The 22,647-nt window shown below is 37.8% G+C and overlaps 3 protein-coding genes across 3 annotated transcripts; 2 read left to right on the forward strand and 1 right to left on the reverse strand.

Moving 5' to 3' along the window:
* Positions 1 to 2,188: 2,188 nt before the first annotated feature.
* LOC129810044 (V-type proton ATPase subunit S1) lies at positions 2,189 to 3,673 on the forward strand. The gene is made up of 2 exons (XM_055860281.1): positions 2,189 to 2,396; positions 2,453 to 3,673. The coding sequence occupies exons 1-2, from the start codon at positions 2,299 to 2,301 to the stop codon at positions 3,537 to 3,539; spliced, it is 1,185 nt and encodes a 394-aa protein (XP_055716256.1). The 5' UTR covers positions 2,189 to 2,298; the 3' UTR covers positions 3,540 to 3,673.
* A 2,602-nt stretch (positions 3,674 to 6,275) lies between these two features.
* Positions 6,276 to 16,078, forward strand: LOC129810045 (RING finger protein 10). The gene is made up of 5 exons (XM_055860282.1): positions 6,276 to 6,741; positions 6,865 to 7,279; positions 10,532 to 11,693; positions 15,492 to 15,587; positions 15,653 to 16,078. Exons 1-5 carry the CDS (start codon positions 6,663 to 6,665, stop codon positions 15,935 to 15,937), a joined length of 2,037 nt encoding a protein of 678 aa, XP_055716257.1. The 5' UTR covers positions 6,276 to 6,662; the 3' UTR covers positions 15,938 to 16,078.
* LOC129810046 (protein lin-54 homolog) lies at positions 15,944 to 22,581 on the reverse strand. Its single transcript, XM_055860283.1, has 2 exons — positions 21,653 to 22,581; positions 15,944 to 17,146 (listed from the first exon to the last, which is right to left on the reverse strand). Exons 1-2 carry the CDS (start codon positions 22,454 to 22,456, stop codon positions 16,076 to 16,078), a joined length of 1,875 nt encoding a protein of 624 aa, XP_055716258.1. The 5' UTR covers positions 22,457 to 22,581; the 3' UTR covers positions 15,944 to 16,075.
* Between the last annotated feature and the right edge of the window lie 66 nt (positions 22,582 to 22,647).

Consider the following 22,647-nt stretch of genomic DNA (forward strand, 5'->3'; position numbering starts at 1 on the left):
AATTTTTAACCATTATTTTAACATTTCACGTATATTTTGCGATTTTTTCGAATCATGACAAAACTAAAAAAAATGTTAACATTTTTTAGGTTATGTAATATAAGCCATTCAAATGTCCATTTATGATGCGAACTCCATATAAAAAAAGGTGGCATTTTACGCCAATTTGGTAATTTACGTCAAGTTTGTTTTTTTCCAATTTTTTAAATAATGGAAAAGTTATCAACTATTTTTTTCTACTATACGAAAGCTAATTAAATTCTCTATACATTCGTGTTATCACTTTAGCATAATATTGAATAGAATTCCTACTATGAAGCTCCAAACTTAAAATTGGAGTAAAATCGTCAGTTGGATCAGCATTTGTCGTAACTTTCTCAGCGCTTCATCAGCACTTCTTCTAACACCATGGAAATACACACACTATACAAGAAGTGCTGATGAGGCGCTGAGAAAGTTACGACAAATGCTGATCCAACTGACGAAATGCCACTTTGGGTTTTTAAGTGTTAAGAAGGTTTTTTTTAATGAAATTTGTTATCATGCTACGCTTGAACTACTTTTCCTCTATATTTAGTTTCAATTTTGCAAGTTATTTTAAATTCTAATTCGGCCAATTCAGCTTTTTATTCTAATGTACGACGGATTGAATAATGCTAAGAAAACTTTTATTTTTTTCATAGGAATTTTAAAAAACAAATAAAAGAATTTACTATTTTATTGTTTCAAAAGAACATGGAAATTTTTTTTATTTATCGTATCGGAATATTTGTTACAATGTACAGTAGACTCTCACTCAATCGGTTCTTTTCCAATCGAGCGAAAAATTTGCTCAAATTCGCTTTAGTTCTTTCTATTTCATCGTGATCCCTTATAATTGAGCACTTTTTGTGAAATTTACAAAGACTTTGACACCCAAATCTATTGATAAACTAAACCGGATGACATTTTGCCCAAATGCCCAATTGAGAGAGAGTCTACTGTAATCATGTTATATTGCTGTTGCTTCCGTAGTGGAAGAATCCACTAAGTCTGTGTATAGACCGCCTAGGAGCACCTTCCCCGAAATGTGAATGCTTCTTCCTTGCTCTCAGAGTTTTCTGCGCCAGAGGCGGTGCATTATTACGTTTTTATCACAGTGAAAATGTATTTTTCTGACATTCAGTTGCTTGCACAGGGCGGGACTCGAACTCACAATTGTGAGAGTCGAGTCAGAAATCTCATCCACCCAAGACCCAACGGTCTTGCCTATTGCGCCACTGAGATCCCCAACTTGGAATTGAATATGCATGAAATCGAAAATATAGAGGTATTAAGAGTAAAAATAGTTTAACACAGTTTTAAAGTTTTCATACCAAAAGACTAAATTTTTATGATTTATGAAAAACATTTTTAAAAATAAATTTAAGACCTCTATTTTCCGAAGTCATGCTTTATAATTTCATAAACCTAGATCTCTGGTGGACAAGGCAAATGAACAAGCGATCGTCAGTGTACCTCGAATCGAAAAGTTGTCCCGCATATTGGAACCCCAAAATAAGATGTATTTTTGAAAATTATTTGCTGCACTTTAGCAATGACTTAGCTTAATGCATTATGTTGATTCATGTTGATTTTGTTTCTAACAAAATTGTTATTTGTTTTAGTCAGAAATCCGCCAACATTCTAAAAATTTTAGACGAGAATTTGTCTGACAGAATATGAGGAAAAAGCTATCCAATCCACTTGAGGCTTTAATTCTTATTTAAGTTTGAAATTTAAAGTCTTACGATTGTATTTGCTTTGAATTGTATAAGCAATAATCTGGCATATTAAAATTGATTAAAATCATTGAAATACAATAGATTCTAATGAATAGAACATTGCCTTTTCTGTAAAAATCTATGTTCCATAGAGGTCTTTCAATTACATAAATTGATAAAATAGTCAATTTTTGATTTTTTTCTGAATTTCCTTTCTTTAGAAAAAAAACTAAATAAAATCGATTGCAAATAGCAGTGAGGCTAAACATACCAGCATAAATTTAATATTACATAATAAAAGGCTCAATGGGCTCAATCCTTTTTTAACATAAAAATGATTTTTCAAAAATTTGAATAATGTATTTAATTTGAATTAAATACATGAATATTTACACTTTTTATTACATCGAAAAAAATGGTCAATCAATATAGAAAAACATCGAATCATATGACACATTAGTCGAAGTTCGAAGTCACGGGATCACTTTTCACTCCTCCAGTTTTTTTTAATCAAGTTTCCTCAATTTTCTCGTAATATTTCCACTCAGTAACAGCAATGAAGGCTCTAGTAGGGACTCTGGTCCTTGTGTTTTGTGTCAATGCTGCATTTGGCTTCGAGGGAGTGCCCCTTTTGCTGTGGGGCAGCACCCAAGGGTAAGTTAAAAGTCTCTTATCTCTCTTTTTTTCCTGACCTTCTGGTACTCCTTCAGAAAAACCTTCAATCCTCCAGCACTTAACGCTCTGGCCAGCAGCAATCTCCTCAGCGAAAATATCGTAGAGTCCCAGTACACTGTAGTTTTCGTGGGAGACAAATTGAGCCCCGAGGCCTTGAATGAATGTGGTGCGAAGAAGTGCTTCCCATATCTTGAGAATGTCCCCCAAAAGACGTACTTTGCCAATGTGGAAAATCCCATTGGACTTTTGGCCACAATTGGGGATGAGAGGAAGACTGAATGGGTCAATGCGGGAAGCAAATTGACCCCCGAAGCAGGAAAGATCAGTTTTGTGACCTTGACTCCGGGAGACTTCAGCACTCAGGATGCTGAGATCGCTGAAATGGTGAAGGATATTGAGGCCACGGGATACAAGAATTCTGCCTTTATCTATACAGCTGCTCACAATAATGTTGCTGAAGACGGAATGATCGCCCGTAGAATCAAGAGAGAGGTCACGAACAAGCAGGAAGAAGTTCCTGAGGAGCCTATCATCTACTATCGCGACAATGAGACCTTTATCATCTCCTACAGTTCTATCGCTTACAAGGCTGTTGGAGCTGACGATCCCATTGAATTGAATTTCACTTCAGCTGCAACTTCTCGGCTCAATGACACTGAAGATGGCCTGGCTCTGGACCTTCTTGGGGATGGACCCAAATTGTCCTTCCATATCCGCGGCGAGAATGGTCGCTGGTGGGTGGAAAAGCTACTCTATGCCGAGAAGGAGTACTATTTGAACACCTTTATTGGCACTCACATTGGTTTCTCTTTTGCCTGCACGCCCACTTCGAGATTCTTATCGATGGAAGAAGTACAGCCTGGTAGTTTCAACGAACTCCAGATCACCAGACTCCAACTGGAGCCACGTTTCAGCACTGATGCCACAGAACCCTTCTTGGGCTACAGTGAGCCATGGGATTGCGTAGGCTTCATCAGTCCAGGAATCATTGGTGGTCTCTTTGTCACCATTCTCCTGCTGATCATCTTGGCAGCTGGACTCTCCTGGATCATGGAGATCCGCACCATGGATCGTTTCGATGATGTCAAGGGAAAGACAATCACCGTTAACGTATCCGAGTAATGCGGAAAAATAATCCTCGATTGATTCGAGAGAGAATTGCACAAGACAATAAACGTTATCATCTTGTTGCTAGTATTTTTGAAAAATAAAATTGTTCATTAAAAAAATCGAGAAATAAATAGAGTATTTTAGAAGATTTTTCATTTCTTTGGTTGACTATCTACGATTTTATTGCTTGTAAGAAAATTATTTAAATTAAAAACGAAATTGAGTCGGTCAGAGCAAGAGTCTGCTATTTTAATATGAGAAACATTATGAAGTGCTCGAAGCCAGAGTATATGCAAAACCTGAAGGACTTCCCCTGTTCTCGAATTTTTACAGTATAACATTGAGTTTGATTAAAAATCGTGAAAAATTTTAAGAATTTTATCTCTGTTGAACTCTTCTGTATCCTTGAATAAATGTCTGGGCTCCTGACAAAATATTACATCAGATCTAATTCCAAATCTACCACAAATTCATTGTTTTTTTCCAATAAGCGTTCTCCAAGTTTCCTGTTTTTTTCAGACTCTGTCACCGACGAGGGATTGGGAGACTTTCTTTGAGTTCCATAAAATCTAGAAAGCTGAGGAATGATAGCCTTCCAAAGATTAAGTCTTGTTTCTTCTGGACCACTTACGAATTTTTACAGTTTGACTTAAACTTGCGAGATTTTAACCTCTGTTGAACTCTTCCTTGACCATAAATAAGTGTCTCGGTTTCTCTCATGGTGATTTTCGATTTTTTTTACATAAATTGGGTTCAGAGATAACTTGAAGCGCCTATCTACTCTACATAATAGTTCAGATATGGAACTAAAAATCAGAATATCAGCCTTATTTTGCTAAGAATTCGACAGATCAGCATAATTTTGCCAGAAATCGGAAAATCCGCTCGAAATCGGCAAAATTGTTAAAAAAGATCGACAGATCGGCACTCGAGTGAACCGTGAGCGGCACAGTTACCTGCATCTTGGTTCAGCCATCTAATTCCAGGTCTACCACATATTCATGTTCCTTTAATAAGCTAAGGCTTTGCCAGGGGTCAGTTCTCCATTTCAGATTACCGATACATCCAGGCCACACAGATTGGGCTCCTCATGCTTCTCCACTTCTATTCTAATTTACCCCCGATACGGGTATCCGCTCCATATCACAGCTCTGTGTGCGGTTGTTTCACACACAGTGCCGCTACTAATCACAACAGCCCATCTCGGTGTGTTTTGGATAAGTGACAGTGATATTTCCATCGACTGAAGTACCATTTTCATGCTGAAACTCGTTATCGTACCAGCCTATATTTTCTAGGAGGTTCACTTTTTTGATAATGTGCGCCATTGGCATTACTATTCATTCATTCACTGGACGAATTTAAAGCCGATATGGCATGAAATATATTTTTCTGCTGCTGCTCAGTCAGTTTAGTTTAGAATCTAAACCTTGGACCATGCATTAGGGTTGCCAATAAGTTGTCCCGCGTTTTTCTCAATTTGGCGCGTTTTCTTATCAGCTCATCCTTGGTTTAGAATTTAAACAACCCGAGACCTCATAGTCATAGAGACACTACTCTATCTACAGATCCATTTGAGGCTATTATCCTCTCATAATATAATAATCACAATATGAGCATTGGAAGTTACTCTCATTCCAGTCAAGGACCTAGGTATGATCTAAAATGCAGATTTGACTTGGTCAGATCATGTGTTTCATGTGTGTCATAGAGTTGGTTTTTTTTCTTTGTGCTCCCTACAGCGGTATAGGGATCTTATCTCCACAGACACTCGGCTGTTGCTTGTCAGGTCTCTCATATGCCGCACTTCACTTATGGCTCTGAGTTATTCTTTCAAGCTGACGCTGAGCCTATTCGCAGGATAAAAGTCTCCTACAATGACTAACCTAGGTTCATTTATAATCTAAACCTGGGTGACCATGTTTCCCTTGTATCTTGGTCTGTTGTGGTGTGTGACCTTATGCTCTTTATTCTACGCCTTTCTCAGACCTCGACCCTATCCTACCTCTTCTGTCTGTTAAATTGGGAGTCGTCTATCTGTCACGTGTCGGTGTTTCATGGTGGCGAGATCGCGGAATGAACGAGCTCTCTTTGTAAACGTGGTCTAAATTTTTAAATTCTATCTGCTTCCAGAACGTCTGAACGGTCTGAACTCTCTCTGCGATTTCACTACTTGGGTCGGGAAGTCCAAGAATTTATTTTATTTTAATTATTTACCTGCTTTTTCTTCTTATTGTTATTTTCTACCTGGAACTGTACGTGGAGGCTGGCTTCTAATTCTATTCTAACTCATTTTCTCTCATGCTTAGATATAATCTTACTGTGATCGAGGTGATCGACGCTGGTAATTGCTTAACTCGAAGAACCTTTATTATGTACACACTTCTAAGGACCCATTTGTATTACTTTCAATGCGAAAACTGAGAAAACTTTTGTAATACGCTCGAAAGAACTTCATTTATTGCAAATCTATTATTTGTTTTCAATATGGCTGACTTATTCATCCTGCATCATGCATGCTATTTATGCAGAATAAGTTTTCGTTAATTTACTAGCACTTTTTGCATTTAATTTAATAAATTTATCTTAAAATTTCAGAAACTAGAAGCATAAAATCACATCACAACTCACAATGGGCCTTGAATTTCCAAAATCGAAACAAAAAAGAAAATCCCTGTCTCTTAAGTTTTTAACCTCTTTTTAAAGTTAAAAGTTCATTTTCGAAAAAACATCGCAACGCAAAACATCGAGGAATTGTTGGCAGCCCTGGCGGATACGTCATAAATCAGCGAAGAAGAAGAAGAAGAGAAGTGCTTTTCACTCCCATTTTTCAGGATTGGCTTACGCCAATTTTATTTTCGGCTTTTCCACCAAAATAAACCTACTTTCGGCTGTGTTTGGTTGGGTAGCTCTCTGCACCCCAACACCCCGCTCTAATTTAGTGAATTTGTAAAGTTCTCCGGTGTTCTCCATAGACGGAAAATTAAGTTCAAATTTGAACGTATTTTCTTTCTTATCATTGTGAAAAATCATGGCTGCTTTCTAAGATGTCTCCAACTAAAGTAAATGGTTGTTTGACTCCGTGTGGAGGATATTTCCACTTCGACGTGAATTGTGTGGGGATCTATCGAGGGGATGGAGAAGAAGACAAATATTCGTGTGACTCATTTGGTGCCCAAGGGGCCACCATCGTCGTCTGAGTCCAAGAAACAAGGTGAGAGAAAATGGCGACCCCAAATTGGAGCTTTTTCTGCTTCGTGAGAATAATAAAGCCCCCCACACACACAAACAGGTAGATTTCTATTTATAAAACTTTTTGCTTGCGTCTGTTTTGCAGACGTTAGTAAGCAGTGGCCAAAGAATTCACGCAGACGTGAGCCAAATGGTCACTCCGGATCGAAAGATCCAACCCGCAGCAAACCCCCAAATGGGCACCATCAGCAGAGGATTGACAAGAAGCCACCCCGTGGACGTGGGAATCAGCAGACGAGTCCACAAGGCACTGGGAAGGGTGGGGACCTGGAGGCGTCTGGATCCAGCTCCGGATTAGGTCTGGAGGAGGATCCAGTGGCCCAATATGAGTTGAATTCAGTCTTTTTGCCCGGAAGCAAGAAGCAAAATCTCAATCATCTGCTGAACTTTCACTATGCACCACGCAAGGTCAATTCCTTCACGATGTCCCGGGAGCCAAGGGGAAAATTGTGGAGCGGCAAGAAGGTGCATTTCAACAAAGAGCAGTTTCTTCAAGCAAAGTGAGTTGTTTATTTATTTTTATTTGACCCAAATTCAGGAACCCTTTCTTTGCCCACGACGCCCTCAAAGAAATACAATGAAGGAGGGGATCAATTGAATAAAAAAAATACCTTAAAAAATTACCTAAAAATCATACAACGTAAAGTTGCAAAAGCCTTATTCAAGCGTACAGAGGCTTGAGTACCAGAACCAGATAATTGCATTTGGGGGAAACGCAAAGTCGTTTTAAATTAATCGTAATCTTATCAGCAAATTGTTGCGAAATCTCCATTCTAAATTGAAAAAAAAAAATAATATAAAATGTTATTAATTAATTCTTTTTCATTTCCTTCAAATACGCAATAAAGACTTAACTTTTATCTATTTAAAAATAATTTGTTGTGTAATATTTCTTATTTTTTCGTGTCTTTTCTAAAGGAAATTTGTTCCAAACAAGTATTTTATCTGTTTTAACGAAGTTCGTTTGGCATTGTCCTTCAGTCGGTTTTAGAGCATATGCTGCATTGTAATTTCTTCTCATAAAAATCGTTGGGTATTTTTATGCTTTGAGGACAATTGGATAGTTTGGTAAAAAGTTGTTCTTTAGAGATTTGAGATAAAACTAAAGAAAAATTCATAGCAATAGGGAGAGGTGGGGCTACTTTGACCAATGGAGCTACATTGTTATACGATTTTTTCGCATATTTCTAAAGGAAACTGGGTTATAACGCACATATTGCAATTTAGATAGACAAAACAATTGTGGATCTAAATCAAATAATTCAAAGACTCAGCTTTCTTTAAAAATATACCAAAAAATCATATCAATGTAGCCCCACCTCCCTCTAGTGATCAATGGCCTCTACACATAGGAGAAATTTACAGTAGACTCCCCACCCGGCAAATTCGGCAATTCCGATCGTTGTATGAAAATTCTGCAGAATTTCTATAGAAAATTTAATGAATTTTCGGCACTTTTCTCAAGATGTTGTCATGTCAAAATGCACTTGGAATATTTTCTGTGAAATTATCAACTTGGTGGAATTTATAATCACTTATTCTTTTCTTCTCAAGAAGTTTTCTTCAAGTTTTTCAATAGAATGTAGAAATTTGAAATAATCCGTCTCTGAAGCAGCCATTAGGTAATAGGTGTGAGACTTCGCTTACTCGAGACAAATTTGGATAACTTTAGTTAATCGCCGCTATGATCGCTAGTCGGTTAGCGATTGGCGGACGCTCGTTAAATAATTTCGTCAGATATCTTTAAAATTTCTGCAGAAAATATCTACACCTCTGCCGAAAATCTGCTGATAAATCTGTGGATATTCCTACAAATTTTATTTGGGCTTGGGACAAAATTCGTCAGAAAATTTTTGCAGATTTTCTGATGAATTCTGTTGCATACTCTGACGAATTTCTGTAGATATTTTGCCGATTTTCCGTAGATTTTTCTACATTCCAGACTTTCCAGACAGCTGTGTCTGAAAAGATGGAATATTTTTCACTGCAGTTTGCAAAATTCAATAGAGCTATTCTTGGTGATATCACAGTGTTTATATAAAATAAAGAATTCTGCGACGCCGTGTTATAAGTAGACAATAGTGAAGTGAAAATTTTAAGCAGAGTGTCAACCTAAATTGCGTGTTTTTGTACCATTCCATGGGCGATTTTTAAGAAATTAGTATTTTTGCTCGCATCTTTTTACTTATCTTAAATGTTTAATCGGAAATGCTTTTTAAGCAGAGCAGAGCATACCATTTTCTTTATAACTTCTACAGTTTCTTCATAAATCAAAAAAAATTTGTGAAGTAATGGAGGCTATGCAGATTTTCTAGGGAGAAATTCTGCCGAGAATCTGCAGATTTTCCGCAGAATTTCTGCCAAGAATCTTCAGATTTTCTACGCGGAAATTCTGCCGAAAATTACAGATTTTTTCTGAATGTGCTAGAATATACCGTTACAATTCAAAAAATCTCCGAGTAAAATCGGCAGGTAGAGCAATGATTTGACGGGCATTAACTCTTTCGCGTCCCACTTTTATTCAGCAGATGAATTCTTGTAAAATGAGTTTTTCCTAATGCTTTATGATCAAATATAATAGTTCAGAGAGGAAAAAAATTTTCCATTGCGTAAAAACTCGGAAAAACTCCGGGTCATATATGACCCTATTGTCGGCAAGGGAAGTATACATAAAATTCTGCACGCATTCAATCAGGCCTCCAGGCGAAATGATATATTCTTCACTATAAAAAATAAAATTGAAAATTAAATTGGCATCTGCTTTTTAATTCGGGCGCAGTAAGTTAAATTTTAAAAAAGTTTGTGAATATTTTTCAAATTTTCAAATGAAGCAAATAAGCTCAACTTTGTCATAGTTTGTCTTATTTTATGATGTAATTTTTCATCATCAAAATGAAAATGTAATTTAGCTTTCAAAAAAAAAATCCTGAAATATTTTTGTTTTGAGATGAATTTATAATGTTTGGTTCTCATACTGAAATTTCAAAAATATATTTAAAACTCGTTCCATTTTCAGAAAACTTGCAAAAATGGAGTGGGGAATTTACTTGAAATGTGGAAAAATCAGGGGGGGGACATGACAACTTATTTTCGATACTATCGACTGTCGATTCTGAGAAATTTAAACGATAGCTGCACTTTCTGTAACTAATATAGATGTTTATCAACAGTCTCATTCTCTTAGGAATCTCACGATGAATGGCCCAACAATCAGAAAAAAGTTCTTATTCACTTAATCTATATCTGTTAGATTAATCGATTCGATTGTATCGAAAAGTTATCATTCCACCTCAGGTTAAAATGCTTCAAAAGCGCAACATTTCTTTAAATATGGAAAATGTTTGTTTATTGCGTCCACCGCCGTCTTAGCGTTGGTACCTAACCTCCAGGGAAAATTGGTGCAAGAGCTCTTTTAATAAAATTTCTGGAACCGAAAAATGCAGATACGATAAAAGTAGACAGAATCGATAGTATATCAAAATGAATTGAATTAGATCCATTTTATATAATTTTACTTTATCTGACACATTTCGGCGAAAAAATTATTTCAATTTAAATAACTTTTTAGAAAGGTTTCCTTGAAAGAGAAATTCTTACTATTGTTCCTCTGCACGGTTTCTGATGCCCCTGATCACTTTGTAATCAATTCCCACAAATTGCAATAGCTGTGAAGAAAAGATGATGATAAAAATGTCAAATATCCAGATTCATCCGGATTTCTCTGGTGATCTCTGACGATTTTCTTCCCGTAGTTGTCAATTTGTGGTGAAGTCATCTGGAGAGTATGAGGTTCACCGTGGATGCCCGGACACCCTGGTGAAGTGGGATCAGATCGAACAGGTGATAATCCACAGCAATGAGGATACTCAGTGTCCCATCTGCCTCTATCCTCCGGTAGCTGGGAAAATGACCCGTTGTGGCCATGTCTACTGTTGGCCCTGTATCCTCCATTATTTGGCCCTGTCTGACAAATCCTGGCGCAAATGTCCCATCTGCTACGAGCCCATCTACGTGGCAGATCTCAAAAGCGCCGTAGCCAATTACCATCATGAATTTAAGATCGATGAAGTTGTTACCCTGAAGCTCATGAAGCGCAAGAAGGGCTCTTTGAGTGTGACTGAAGCCTCAAAGGATGCCCAGGATTCAGACCCTTTGCCCCATTTCTTCGAATCCAAAGACTTGATTGTTCATTCAAAATTGATTTTGGCTGATTTCGAGGAGATTCTCTCGATTTTGGAACAAGAACAACGTCAATTGTTGCTTCAGATGGAAACTGATGGACCCAATGGTCTAAATTGTCCAGAAATGATCTTTATCCAGCAAGCTCTGGACCTTCTGGCTGAAAGAAGAGCATCCCTGAATAAATTGCTAGTTCAGAAGGGAACGGAAGAAGATATCGAACAGATTTTGAAGGCCGAAAAGGAAGTATTTTCTGAAGATAATTCTGAGCAGGAGGAAAGGGAAGAAACTCCCGAAGATACTTCTAATTTCTTCTATTTCTATCAAGCTGTCGATGGTCAGAATTTGTACCTCCACACAGTGAATAATCGCATGATTCAGGCCCAATTTGGGGAACTATGGAAGGGTCCTGAGATGCTGAGTGGACGAATTGTACAGAAAGACAGCTTCACGATGGATGAGACGCTGCGCAAGAGATTGAAGTATCTTCAGCATTTGCCCATCACTTGCCAGTTTGACGTTGTGGAGATTGTCTTTGACACGCCGATTGTCTCACGGGAGATCATGGAGACGTTCGATGAGGAGCTGAAGCAGAGAGCTAAGAATCGGCAAGTGCGCGCCAGAGAGGAAAGGATCAGGGAGATGAAGATCAATGAAGTTTACGATCGGCAAATGGGGAAGATGCTGGCTCAAGCGGTGGACATTGACATTGGATCGCCCAAGGATTTCCCTTCGGTAAGTTGTAAAATAATTCTTTTTTTAAAATGCTTGAAATAATTTTCTAATTGGTCTATTAGTTAGTGAAATATAAAAAATATTGCGCGTATTAGTTTGCAATTTTCATGGAAAAAAGAAAATTTTGTTAAATTAACAGTTTTTGTCACAGATGCTTTAAGTATCAATGGATACTCTTAAAGCGGTCTTCAGAGTATAGGTTTAGCCTAGTACCCGAAGGTCTCTAAATATCCGATCCTGATTCAAAACTCATCAATTGCTCTCGAATGGCAAAGTGGGTAAAATTGCCATAAGCTTAATTCGTAATCTTGCTGCAGAGGTAGATCGCCTATCCCCATCTATTCGTGTTGACGAGCTCACTTCGGTTATTAAAGCATTGAAGAACAGGAAAGCGACGGGTATTGACGGCCTGTACGCTGAACAGATAAAAAATCTTTGACCCGTCACTGTTGACTGGATCCTTAAATTCTTTAACCATTGCTTGTATCATCGCAAAATACCGAATGAATGGAGAAAAGTCCATATCCATGTGGTGACAATTCCAAAGCCGGAAAAAGATGTCAACAATCCGAGGAGCTACAGCTCGATTTCTCTTTTGTGCCATCTCTTTAAAATGTTTGAAAGTATTCTGTTGCAAAGGATTGCTCCTGCCGTAGAGGAGAAGCTGATCGGAGAGCAAGCTGAGTACCTATCTGGAAAATCCAACTCCGGTCAAGTTTTGAACCTCACTCAGATTATTGAGGACGGTTTCGAGGAAAGCAAAATCACAGGTATTGTCTTCGTTGACCTCTCGGCAGCCTTTGGCACAGTAAACCACAGAATTCTCCTTTCCAAGATCTACAATCTCACAAATGACCACGGCCTCGCACAGATGACGGGTTCTTTTAGAGAATCGCAGATTCTTTGTTGAGTTCAGTGGTCAGCAAAGCAGATGGAGACTGCAATAAAAATGGCCTACCGCAAGGTAGTGTTCTTGTTGTGACGCATTTTGTGCATCACAACTCGGTTTTCAAATATTCATGATCGTGCTGTTTCTTTCGTGAAATATCAAGAAAATACATGATAGATCATGTCTAGCACCGCGAGAGAGTTTTTTCTATGCAATTAGTCCTTAGGAAATTTATAGCCCAGAGACAAAGAAACACCCCGGAGTCATTAGTATTCCTTTAGGATAAAACACTTTTCAGCTGTTAAAAAGGACAGATGATCACGAAAGGTCGTAAAATGACAATGGGCGAGATCTGAGTGACCAAAAAGAGGGATGCATTTGTTAATTAAGCAAACAGAGGTACCCTCTATTCCTGGAAACCTCGTAAAGTTGTTGATCTACGTTGACACGTTTTAAAGATTACTTTCTCTTTGGGGTGGCCATTAATTAGAGCTCACGCTAAAAGTAATAAAACTTGACAAGAAATGGGGACAAGGATGCTAAACGATCACTGACAGAAATCCGAGAAAGTTGAAATAACATACCGCAAATGTTTATTTTACCCTGCAGTATTGATCCGAAATCGATGTAAATATTATGCTTTTTAGGTGTATTGGGGATTAAAGTTACCCCTTTTCATGCTAATTTTACCCTTAAAAAGGTGTAAAATTAACATTAAAAAATGTTGATATATTTTTACACCTAAAAAGTGTTAAAGTTACGAGGAAAAAAGTTAATCGTATCCCCATTTTTTTCTCAGTGTGTGTTTGTCCGTTGTCCCCTGCCCCATGCAGAGTAGGGGATTTGATGTTGGTGAATTCGCTGGCCATTGATGATGTGCCCCGTTTTTGGGCAAAATGTTTTAGGTCTCTACGCGATTAATATTATCCGGCGTGTATTGTAACCGAAGAGTGGCACCAAAGTTGAAAGGCAAGCTGTACCAGATCGTAGTTCTCTGACTCTGAATGTAGAGCAACCACTAAAGCCCATGATCAAAAGCTTCACGTCACAGAAATGCGAATGCTAAGGTGATCGTAGGGAGTCACCCTAAAAGATGGGGTGCGCAAATGTAAGATGGTGAAAATGTAAGGGGCAGCATGCGAGTGGAGAATATTGGCGATAATCTCGCAGAATCACGGTTAAGATGGTATGACCATGTGATGCGTCGCCCGGCGGACCACTTAATAAAGAGAGTTCTTAACGAAACCCAACAAAAGTGAGGTCCTGATCGCCCTCCTACCATATGGCGTTCCACTGTAAAAACGGACATGAGGTCGAGAGATCTCGAAAACGAGAAGACCCAGGATCATATTGCCTGGCAAAGATGTACAAAAATTGCCATGGCGTAGACAACATGTCTATAGGCACCTAAAAATATTAAAATATATTACAGGGAGTTCCGCTTTAAAAGAAATTCTCGGCACCGAAAAAGGCCGGCGAATTCATTCTTATGTGTCTACGAATTCATTCTTCCTGTGTTCGTCAGAGGATTGCCTTCTTTTCAAATCAAAGACTAAAAGTTTTTCTCCAAAGCTTTCAACCCTAGGTATGGGTCTTCCTCAGTGGGTTGAGAATGATTTCCTTATTTTAGATAAATTTTCTTCATGGACAATCTTACAATCTCCTCTCTTACTCAATTATACTCAATATCCGGGGGACTATGGACTCTGATAAGATTCCGTTCACAGAGGAATAAAAAGAGAAAAAGATTGAGGACCACAGTTGGAACAAAACCACTGAAGAGGAAGCAGCAAACAAAGAATAAAATTATATTAAGAAAAAGTAATAGCAAAAATTCCCATATATTATATAAGAAAGAAAAGTAAGTTTTGTGGCTATGTGTAGTGTTAAGAGGACGAAAGTCGTTTCCAAATCATTAGAAAGACTATAATTGAGTAAGTAAAAGAGGAGATTGTAAGATTGTCCATGAAGAAAATTTATCTAAAATAAAGAAATCATTCTCAGTCCACTGAGGAAGACCCATACCGAGGATTGAAAGCTTTGGAGAAAAACTTTTAGTCTTTGATTTGAGAAGAAGGCAATCCTCTGACGAACACCGGAAGAAACTGAAGAGAATATACAGCTGCGTCAGATACAGTATTCGAAGATATTGGAGATATCTTTCGGATAAATTGCGGAAACGCCGAGATGTATGCAAAAATTTTCGGCGCCAATTTTTCAGCATATTTTCAGCGCAAATGGTTCATAATCTAAAAAAGATGTGCCAGAGCCTTAAGAAATGTATTTCAAATTTACCGCGTGGAAAATTTGCATACATTTAGGAGCATTTCAGAAATTATTTTGTAAAATGAGCTCTCAATAGGCAATTCATATCAAATTCTTTCAGTCCGTTTTCACTTAAGCCGGAACTTCCTGTAATTACTAATTTTTAGGCCGAGGAAATCTTCTGAGGAAATTTTTCTTAGCATTAGATTGAATTAGGCTTCGCAAATAGACCGATTAGACACTAATTGATATTTCAGTGAATATGAGAAATTGATGGAAATCTAATCTGATCATTATTTTGATGATAATTACGTTAAGCCGTCTCTCGGCTTAAGTCGTAAGTGTCTCTAGGGCATAAGATACCTACACTGAGGAAGAAAGAGGGTGCGATTAACTTTTTTTCCTCATAACTTTAACATTTTTAGGTATAAAAATATATCAACATTTTTTAATGTTAATTTTACACCTTTTTACACCTGAAAAGTATAACTTTAACCCCTAATACACCTAAAAAGGGTAATATTTACACCGATTTCGGATCAATAATGCAGGGTAAAATTAACATTTCTGGAATGTTATTTTAACTTTTTCGGATTTCTCTCAGTAGTGTATCAATAAAGCAATACTTTTGCATTTTTTTTTAGTGCGGAAGTTTCACCGAGAGACCCCCTGAGATGATGATGGAATGCCCCATTGAGGTGAAAGAAGATACTCGAAAGCAAGGACCATCCTTTGCAAAGGTTATTTTCCAGGAAATTGTCCATCTTCTCCGGAAGATTTTTTTTTAACAGAAGCCTCATTGCAGATGCTCTCGAGTCCATCTGAGGGGGCATTCTGGCCGAGTTTGATGGACAAGAAGGCATCCGTTGAGTCTCCCTGGAGCAAGATTTTGACAACTGCAGAACCTGCAGACGAAGACAGCACTGTTCCTGACTTTAGGCGTGCTTTCAGCTCGGACATGGCAATGGCTCTGCAGAAGGCCGAGGCTTCCATGAGGGAGTCTGAGGGCTCAAAGTCCTCCCAGAAGAAGAACAGGAAGAAGCAACAGGCCGTACTTTTCTCAACAGATATGAATTTCAAAAGAAACTAACCCAGATTTTTTCTTCATGTACCCCAAATTCTAACTTTATTTTGCAAAAAAAAAAACTTTTCGGGAGGATACACAGTAGTTTATGCAGTGTAATGGATTTTCAAAAAAGAAATAAAAGAGAAATTAAAGGGTCAGAGATTAGTAGTCAGTGTTGAATGAAAAGTCAATAATTTCAGCCAGGCAGCGTCCAAATTCCTCCAAAATCATCTTTTCGGTCAGCAGGAAGGGAATACTGGACTTCTGGCAGTCGTCCGCTTGGGCAATCATACACTGAATGGACGCCTCGACGACGTCGGGAGTCATAAAGTTGCATGCTTGCTTCTTGGGTGTGCACTGTTGTGGCTCCAATTCCTCACTCTGACGACGCTTCACTCCGGCAGCCTGGGGACTGATTTGATCGCTTCGCGGAAAATAGCCCTCAACATTGCGACATCCGAAGCATTTGCAGTTGCTGGAGCATGAGATCTTGGCCTCGTAGCATTCGCAGTAGTTCTTGAGGCAACCACTCCTCTTGCAATTGCATCCCTTATTGTGCTGCCTCCGAATGGCATCTTCCTCATTGAACTTACCAATTTTCGGCCTAAAGGCATTTGGATTGCGATCCAGGCACAATCGAATGGCCTTCTGTCGATCCTCCTCATGTTCCAGACTATTGTAGCACTCCTTGCAGTTGCACCCTTTGCAGAATTCCCCATTGGCAAAGCATTCGCAGTAGAGCTTGAGGCATTGGGATCTGGTACAGTTGCACGGACGCTTCTTGCCATCAGCATTGAGACCACCACCCTCCAGCAATTTCTCAATGTCAATCTTCTCCTTGATGTCCACCTTGCGTTCCGTGATGATGGGTTTGTTGGAGAAATTGCGCACTGTGGTCACGTTGGTATTGGATCCGGGAGTATGGGTACTCTTGCTGGTGAATACGTGCACAGGGAAACTCTTGGAGTTGTTCGATACGCTCGAATTGAGAATTGTCGGCTCTGGAAACACCACTTTGAGCTTATCCTTGTCCAGAACAATCTTCGACATGGGCACAGGGATGCCACTCTTCTGACCAGATCCAGGACTAGAGCCACTTTTGGGCTCCAGAGTGTACTTGGTGGCATTGGCCTTTGTGGGCGATGTGGCCACATAGAAGCACTGGCCGTTTTTGCTTTGGATTACCAGCTTTGGCGGAGGAATAGTGCTCGGAGGTGTTGTTGATTGACCCTCCTGAAAGGTAAAAATTCCATTGATTAATTTCTTTTCATGTTTCAATGGATTTTTAAGGAGTTAGGGTAAAATGGGGTAATTTGGAATCATTTACAATTTGGGACATTTGAGATTTTCTCACTGTTTTAGAGATTCAAAAGGAAGAAACCTCTCCTTTTTCTTCTTAACTCTTTCGTCTCTTTTGGGACTCTGAGTACCCAAAGAAGCATATGAATATTCTATGAAAAACAATGTTTTTTTTTAATTATTCAGAACTGATAAAAATCCGATTCTTGTAGATGATTACAAACTATAAGGATGTCCAAATGTAAGATATTTTTTTGTAGGACCTCAATTAATTCCTGAGCTTAGATATTCTTGATTAAAAAATGGTGAAATTGGCTTGAAGCATATGCTGCGATACGGAAAGAGTTAATCCTTTTTCATGTTTCAATGAGTTTTTAATTTTAAGGGGTTACATAGGTTTTGATATTTTTAAAACTCTATTGCTCGAAATCCACGGAGAAAGCAGTATAATCCGTCCATTTTTCTCTCCATTCTTCTCCTCCCTCATTCTTCCAGAGACCACAATTCCTAAGTCACGCTCTTTTTCCGTATTTCCGTCCGGTAGTCGCCAGCTCTAGAGGCCAAACGGTTAGAGATAGCGACTTGGGACCTTCGGGGGATCCCCCCTCCATAAGTCGACCCAAGGATCGTTGACATGCCCCTCATTCCCCTCCAAAACAGATATGTTTGAGAGATTACCCAGACGGGCATTTGAACGGATTTTGAATCATTCCTAATAACGATTTTTCAAGGTCAAAGGTTAAAAAGACACTATAGAGTGCATTTATCAAGCGAATGGGGTCATGTTTGGGGTCGTTGGAAGTGTTGGAATTTCCGAACGAGTTTGAATTCAGTTCCAAACGATTTTGAACGATAATGAACCGGTTCATAGCTGATAACTAATTTCTATTCGAAATTCAGTTCTATTAGTCCCATTTTTTTTTGGGCAATGTTTTGAGTGATTTATAAATCCGTTCAAATCGGATTATAACCGGTAATGAACTGGTTATAAACCGAGAAGTAATTTTTGTCCGAAAATCAATTTTATTTAGGGTAAGTGTACCAAATACCGGCCAGCTTGCAATTTCGATCACATTTTTTATTCCTCGAATTTCCATGAAATTTTAGGTTTTGTACTCTAGAGATTAAACAATGCAAAAAAAAAAAACAAAAAAATGTTGCTTCGACGAACAAGATGATCTGAAAAAGACATTGGAAGAATTCCAGAAGGGCACGGAACTATGAGAATGAAGTTGGCCGAAATAAGCCACCAATGCTATGCCTATATTTTTATTCATTTTAAAATGTATTAAGAATCATTTTAGAGAAAATAAAGGCGATAAACTGTCTACAAGGTACCAAGCAAAACTCCTTATAAAAAAGTTACAAATATATTCAGTTTGTATTAAAAATATGATATTTCAAATCTAAGACTTTGGCGTTTGCATGCAATTATGCCGAAATTTCGCACACTTACCCTACTCTTAAAATTATTTTGTGTGTAAGGGCCTTGACAGACCTGATGATTAGCCTAGAGACGGCTTAGCGTAATTATATTAGAAATAATGGTAAAACTTCATTTCCATAATTTTCCACTAAGTCGTCCCTCGGTTTAAGTCGTAAGTGTGTCTAGGACATAAGCCGTAGGCCTGCCAAAGCGGTCAAAGCCCTAAGACTTGAATGGGTAACTCAGTAACGTTCTTAACATTGATTCAAAGGTTCTCTGGTGAAGGGGTGCATATAGGGTAAAACTTGGAAAGCGGGACAGTTTGGAAAGTGGGACCAAGCAGTGTGGAATGTGGGACATCTTCCTATAAACTTGATGATAACTCAATTAAATATTTTAATTTTTGATCAAAATATTATTAATCCTAATTTTGTGATTATTTGAGAAGTTAAAAACGCAAAAGGCGTTACTTTACAATCAAAGAGTAACTTGCAAAACGAATTTGAAAAATGTATTGTATTCATGACATACATGGCCTTACGGGAGTTGTCATTTTCACCGTTTCTTATGGATGTGGGTAAAAAAAGTTTCAAAGTTTTTTACTTGAATTGCCTGCAGTGAAAATTGAAGGAAATTCATCCATTTAAAAGGTGAATAAAAAATGTATGTGAAATGTTAGGGGTAAAAGGAGTGAAATGTGATTTAATTTCTTGTTGCATTCAAAACAAGTTTAATGAAATTTTGAACAAGTTGATTTTCTGAATAAGTTTGGCGATTTTGTGTGGTAAACTCATGTCAACCAGGAAGAAAAACAGCCTTAATTACTCAGTGAAATAGTTACAACAGCACTAGTAGCTATTAGGCAGAAAATCTCCTGGTGAAAGGCTACCAAAGCTTTCTTGATTCCGGAGACCACTCTGTCTGACAGAGTGTTTAGTAAAAACCGTAAAAACACTTGGAAAAGGAAAAAAGGTTCCTCTGTAGTACTCCCAAAGCCTTTGGTAGTGTAAAATCAGAAAAATGTTCTACAGAGAGGGTTGTTCAGCCACCTCTAAACGGCGTCTGATCATATGGTCGTTGAAGAAAAACTTTCTTGTCTCATCAAATACAGCACCGTAAGAATAGTGCCAATTTTTTTCCTTGTTGAAACACCCTAATGTCCATCTTTCCAGAAAAATGTGTTCCACTTTCCAAAATTTTGTCCATCTTTTTAAAAAGAGTTGTTTTCTAATTTATATTGAATTTTCCAATTAGGGTAAAGTGATACAAGTTGGACAATTCGCCGGTACAAGTTGGACAGGGATTTTTTCTTGATAAATACAGTACTAAATATTTTTTAAGCACAAGGAAACAAATTATAAAACTAAAGCAATAAAAATATACAAATAAAAATGCAGTACTAAATTTATCTAGAAAAACTTCCCGTCCAACTTGTACCATTGTCCAACTCTTAAACTTCTTTACCACTTTACCGTAATTGGTCGAATTTTTTTAACAAAAACGGTTGAAATTCTTTTATAATAATTCACAAAGAATCTCATGATGCCAAGAAAATAAAAAAAAGTAAATATTTATTTAGCTTAGAAATGCATTTGAAATTGAACTTTTTCTTAATTGTCCCACTTTCCAAAGTTTACCCTAATTTCAATAAAACGGAATAAAATGATTTCGAGGAAATTTCGAAAGTCTAACTTTTTGTTTTATTGAAGCTGGATATTTAATCAAATAAAATATTTAGAATAAAATTATTATTTTTGCGTTCTTTGACTAGATAAAAACATTAAATATGCTTTTAGATTTTTGTCAAACTTCTAGTTGAATAATGAAGCCAATTTCGCAGAAAATTCATCGAAAAATTGTTAAGGAAAGGCTTTCAGGCTTCGCACACACTCTGCCTTTGTACAGTATGTACACTTCATATCGCTCCTTGGAAATTACAAGGGGCCAACTCACTTTTTGGCGATTTTGAGGTTTTAATACACTCAGACAGAGAATTTAATAAAATTTCAGATGATATGAGTCAATAAATTTCGTTATTAGAAAAGTTTTTCAAAATTTTACTCTTTATGATTGCTTGCGCGGTTTTGTTTGAAGTCAAGCGGCACAAAATAGATTTATCGTTCAAATTTTTGTGAAACAAGAGACTAACTCAAGCAAGTTGATCCCTTGTCATTCTAATTTCAGCAAAATTTGCACATCATTTAGAACGACAAGGAGCTAACTCATTAAAAAACATATTTTAAAAAGTAAAAATATAAAAGTTTCGATATTTATATTAGTGCTCATACAAATAGAAAAGAATTAAATTGTTTTTATCAAAATACTTAATTGAGATAATTATTTATACAAAGTTGAATCTTTTATGCTGTCTCCTGAAAAATGGGCGAAAATTAGTTGGCCCCTTGTAATTTCCAAGAAGCGATATATTTCCTATCAATCTAACGTATCTTTTTAAGGATATATGTGAAAAACTGGCTACTAAATATGCTGCAACTAAATCAAATTCACTGAATACACTGAATATAGAAAAAATATCAAGTGTTCGAAGTTAGGGTATGTGCGAAGCCAGAAAGCCTTCCCCTATTGGTCTCACTAGCCTAACAAATTGTTAAAAAAATCTCCACCAGGAATTATCAATGTATAAGTCCTTTTTAATTGGTATTGTTAAGAACCTTTCCAATCAGAAATGGCGAGAGAAAAATATTAATTACTCTGGAATATTCTAAGCCCGTAGTGTACTCTGATTGGTTTAAATCTAACCAATCAGAGGACGCAATGAGAATAAATATTTTACTATAATGTGGATAATGCTTAAACTCCTTAAAATTAAAGAATAAGACCAGAAATTTAAATTTTCCTTAATTTCTCAAAATTAAAATTCATTTTCATTTAAAAAAAAATTAGTGAAAAAAATGAGAAAATAAAATTATCCCTTGGCAAAATTTGAAGATTTTTCACAGTATCGTTTCTGTTACAAGTTTCAAATGTATCAGTTAATAATGCAAATCTCTTACCTTTATCTTTTGCGGATTGGCGATAACAATCTTCTGGAGAGTCTGCTGCTGGGTCTTTGGGTTGATCACCCTCACGACTTGCACTTTATTGGGCACATTGAGGGCCTTGACTGCAGTCATCTGGCGACTCTGTCCCTGAGAAGATGATGCCCCGATGTTGAGGATGTTGGGCGAGCTCACTACCATTTGTTTCTGTCCGCTGCCCATGTCAATAAAAGTCCCAGAAAGCTTCGAAGTAGTTGATCCTCCGGGAGAAGTCTTCACGATGATCTTCTGCCCTGGGCTGCTGCCCAGTGTCTTGAGCCGGGAGATGTAGGAAGGTGACCCTGAGGACACCAGTTTGAATTGCTGCGCTTGAGATGGAGATATCGTGACAATCTTCTTTCCGCCCGAACCAGATTGGAGGGCAAACTTCTGCCCCAGCTGCCCAGTGGACGTTGCCATGCGCGGTGAAGCGGAAATGGCAATGGGGGATGGTGTTGCAGAACTGTTAACTGGCTTGGACACAATAGTCACCTGCTTCCCCATCAATTTCTGCACCTGAGACGCAATAGCTGGGCTCTTGGTGGCCTGAATGGTCTTCAGTTGCAGTGGAATACCCTGTCCACCACCCGTAGACTTGATGCACACAATATTCTTCCTCGGAGGAAGATCTCCGGTGATGACTTGTGGTCCGGAAACTTCATCTTCCTCCCTTTCGTAGTCATCTGATGGCAAAATATCCACAGTCTCTTCCTCCAGCTCTTCACCCTCCTCAGAGTATATCAATTCCTCAATTTGCTCATTGTCGTCCGAATGATCCATTTTTAGCACGTTTTTATGCTTTTTCACTGGTTCTGACGAGGAAAAAGCACGATTTTTTTCAATTTTTCAAAACCCAAGCTCACACGAAAAAACTTCGGCATACACCTGAAGTTGGCGCTAGTGACGTCATATTTAACGAAAAAAATATCGTTGGGTTTTGAAGAAAATTCTAGCAGTTTTTGTCTCATAAC

This window comes from Phlebotomus papatasi, chromosome 1, assembly GCF_024763615.1.
Source record: "Phlebotomus papatasi isolate M1 chromosome 1, Ppap_2.1, whole genome shotgun sequence".
Taxonomy (NCBI): Eukaryota; Metazoa; Arthropoda; class Insecta; order Diptera; family Psychodidae; genus Phlebotomus; species Phlebotomus papatasi.

What these genes read in the sequence shown, in the direction of transcription:
- LOC129810045 (XM_055860282.1), top strand. Translation starts at nt 6,663, where the DNA reads ATGGAGAAGAAGACAAATATTCGTGTGACTCATTTGGTGCCCAAGGGG. An exon ending in GTCTGAGTCCAAGAAACAAG is followed by an intron (nt 6,742 to 6,864) that starts GTGAGAGAAAAT and finishes TCTGTTTTGCAG; the next exon opens with ACGTTAGTAAGCAGTGGCCA. An exon ending in GAGCAGTTTCTTCAAGCAAA is followed by an intron (nt 7,280 to 10,531) that starts GTGAGTTGTTTA and finishes TTCTTCCCGTAG; the next exon opens with TTGTCAATTTGTGGTGAAGT.
- LOC129810046 (XM_055860283.1), bottom strand. Translation starts at nt 22,456, where the DNA reads ATGGATCATTCGGACGACAATGAGCAAATTGAGGAATTGATATACTCT. An exon ending in CCAATCCGCAAAAGATAAAG is followed by an intron (nt 17,147 to 21,652) that starts GTAAGAGATTTG and finishes TTTACCTTTCAG; the next exon opens with GAGGGTCAATCAACAACACC.
- LOC129810044 (XM_055860281.1), top strand. Translation starts at nt 2,299, where the DNA reads ATGAAGGCTCTAGTAGGGACTCTGGTCCTTGTGTTTTGTGTCAATGCT. An exon ending in CTGTGGGGCAGCACCCAAGG is followed by an intron (nt 2,397 to 2,452) that starts GTAAGTTAAAAG and finishes GTACTCCTTCAG; the next exon opens with AAAAACCTTCAATCCTCCAG.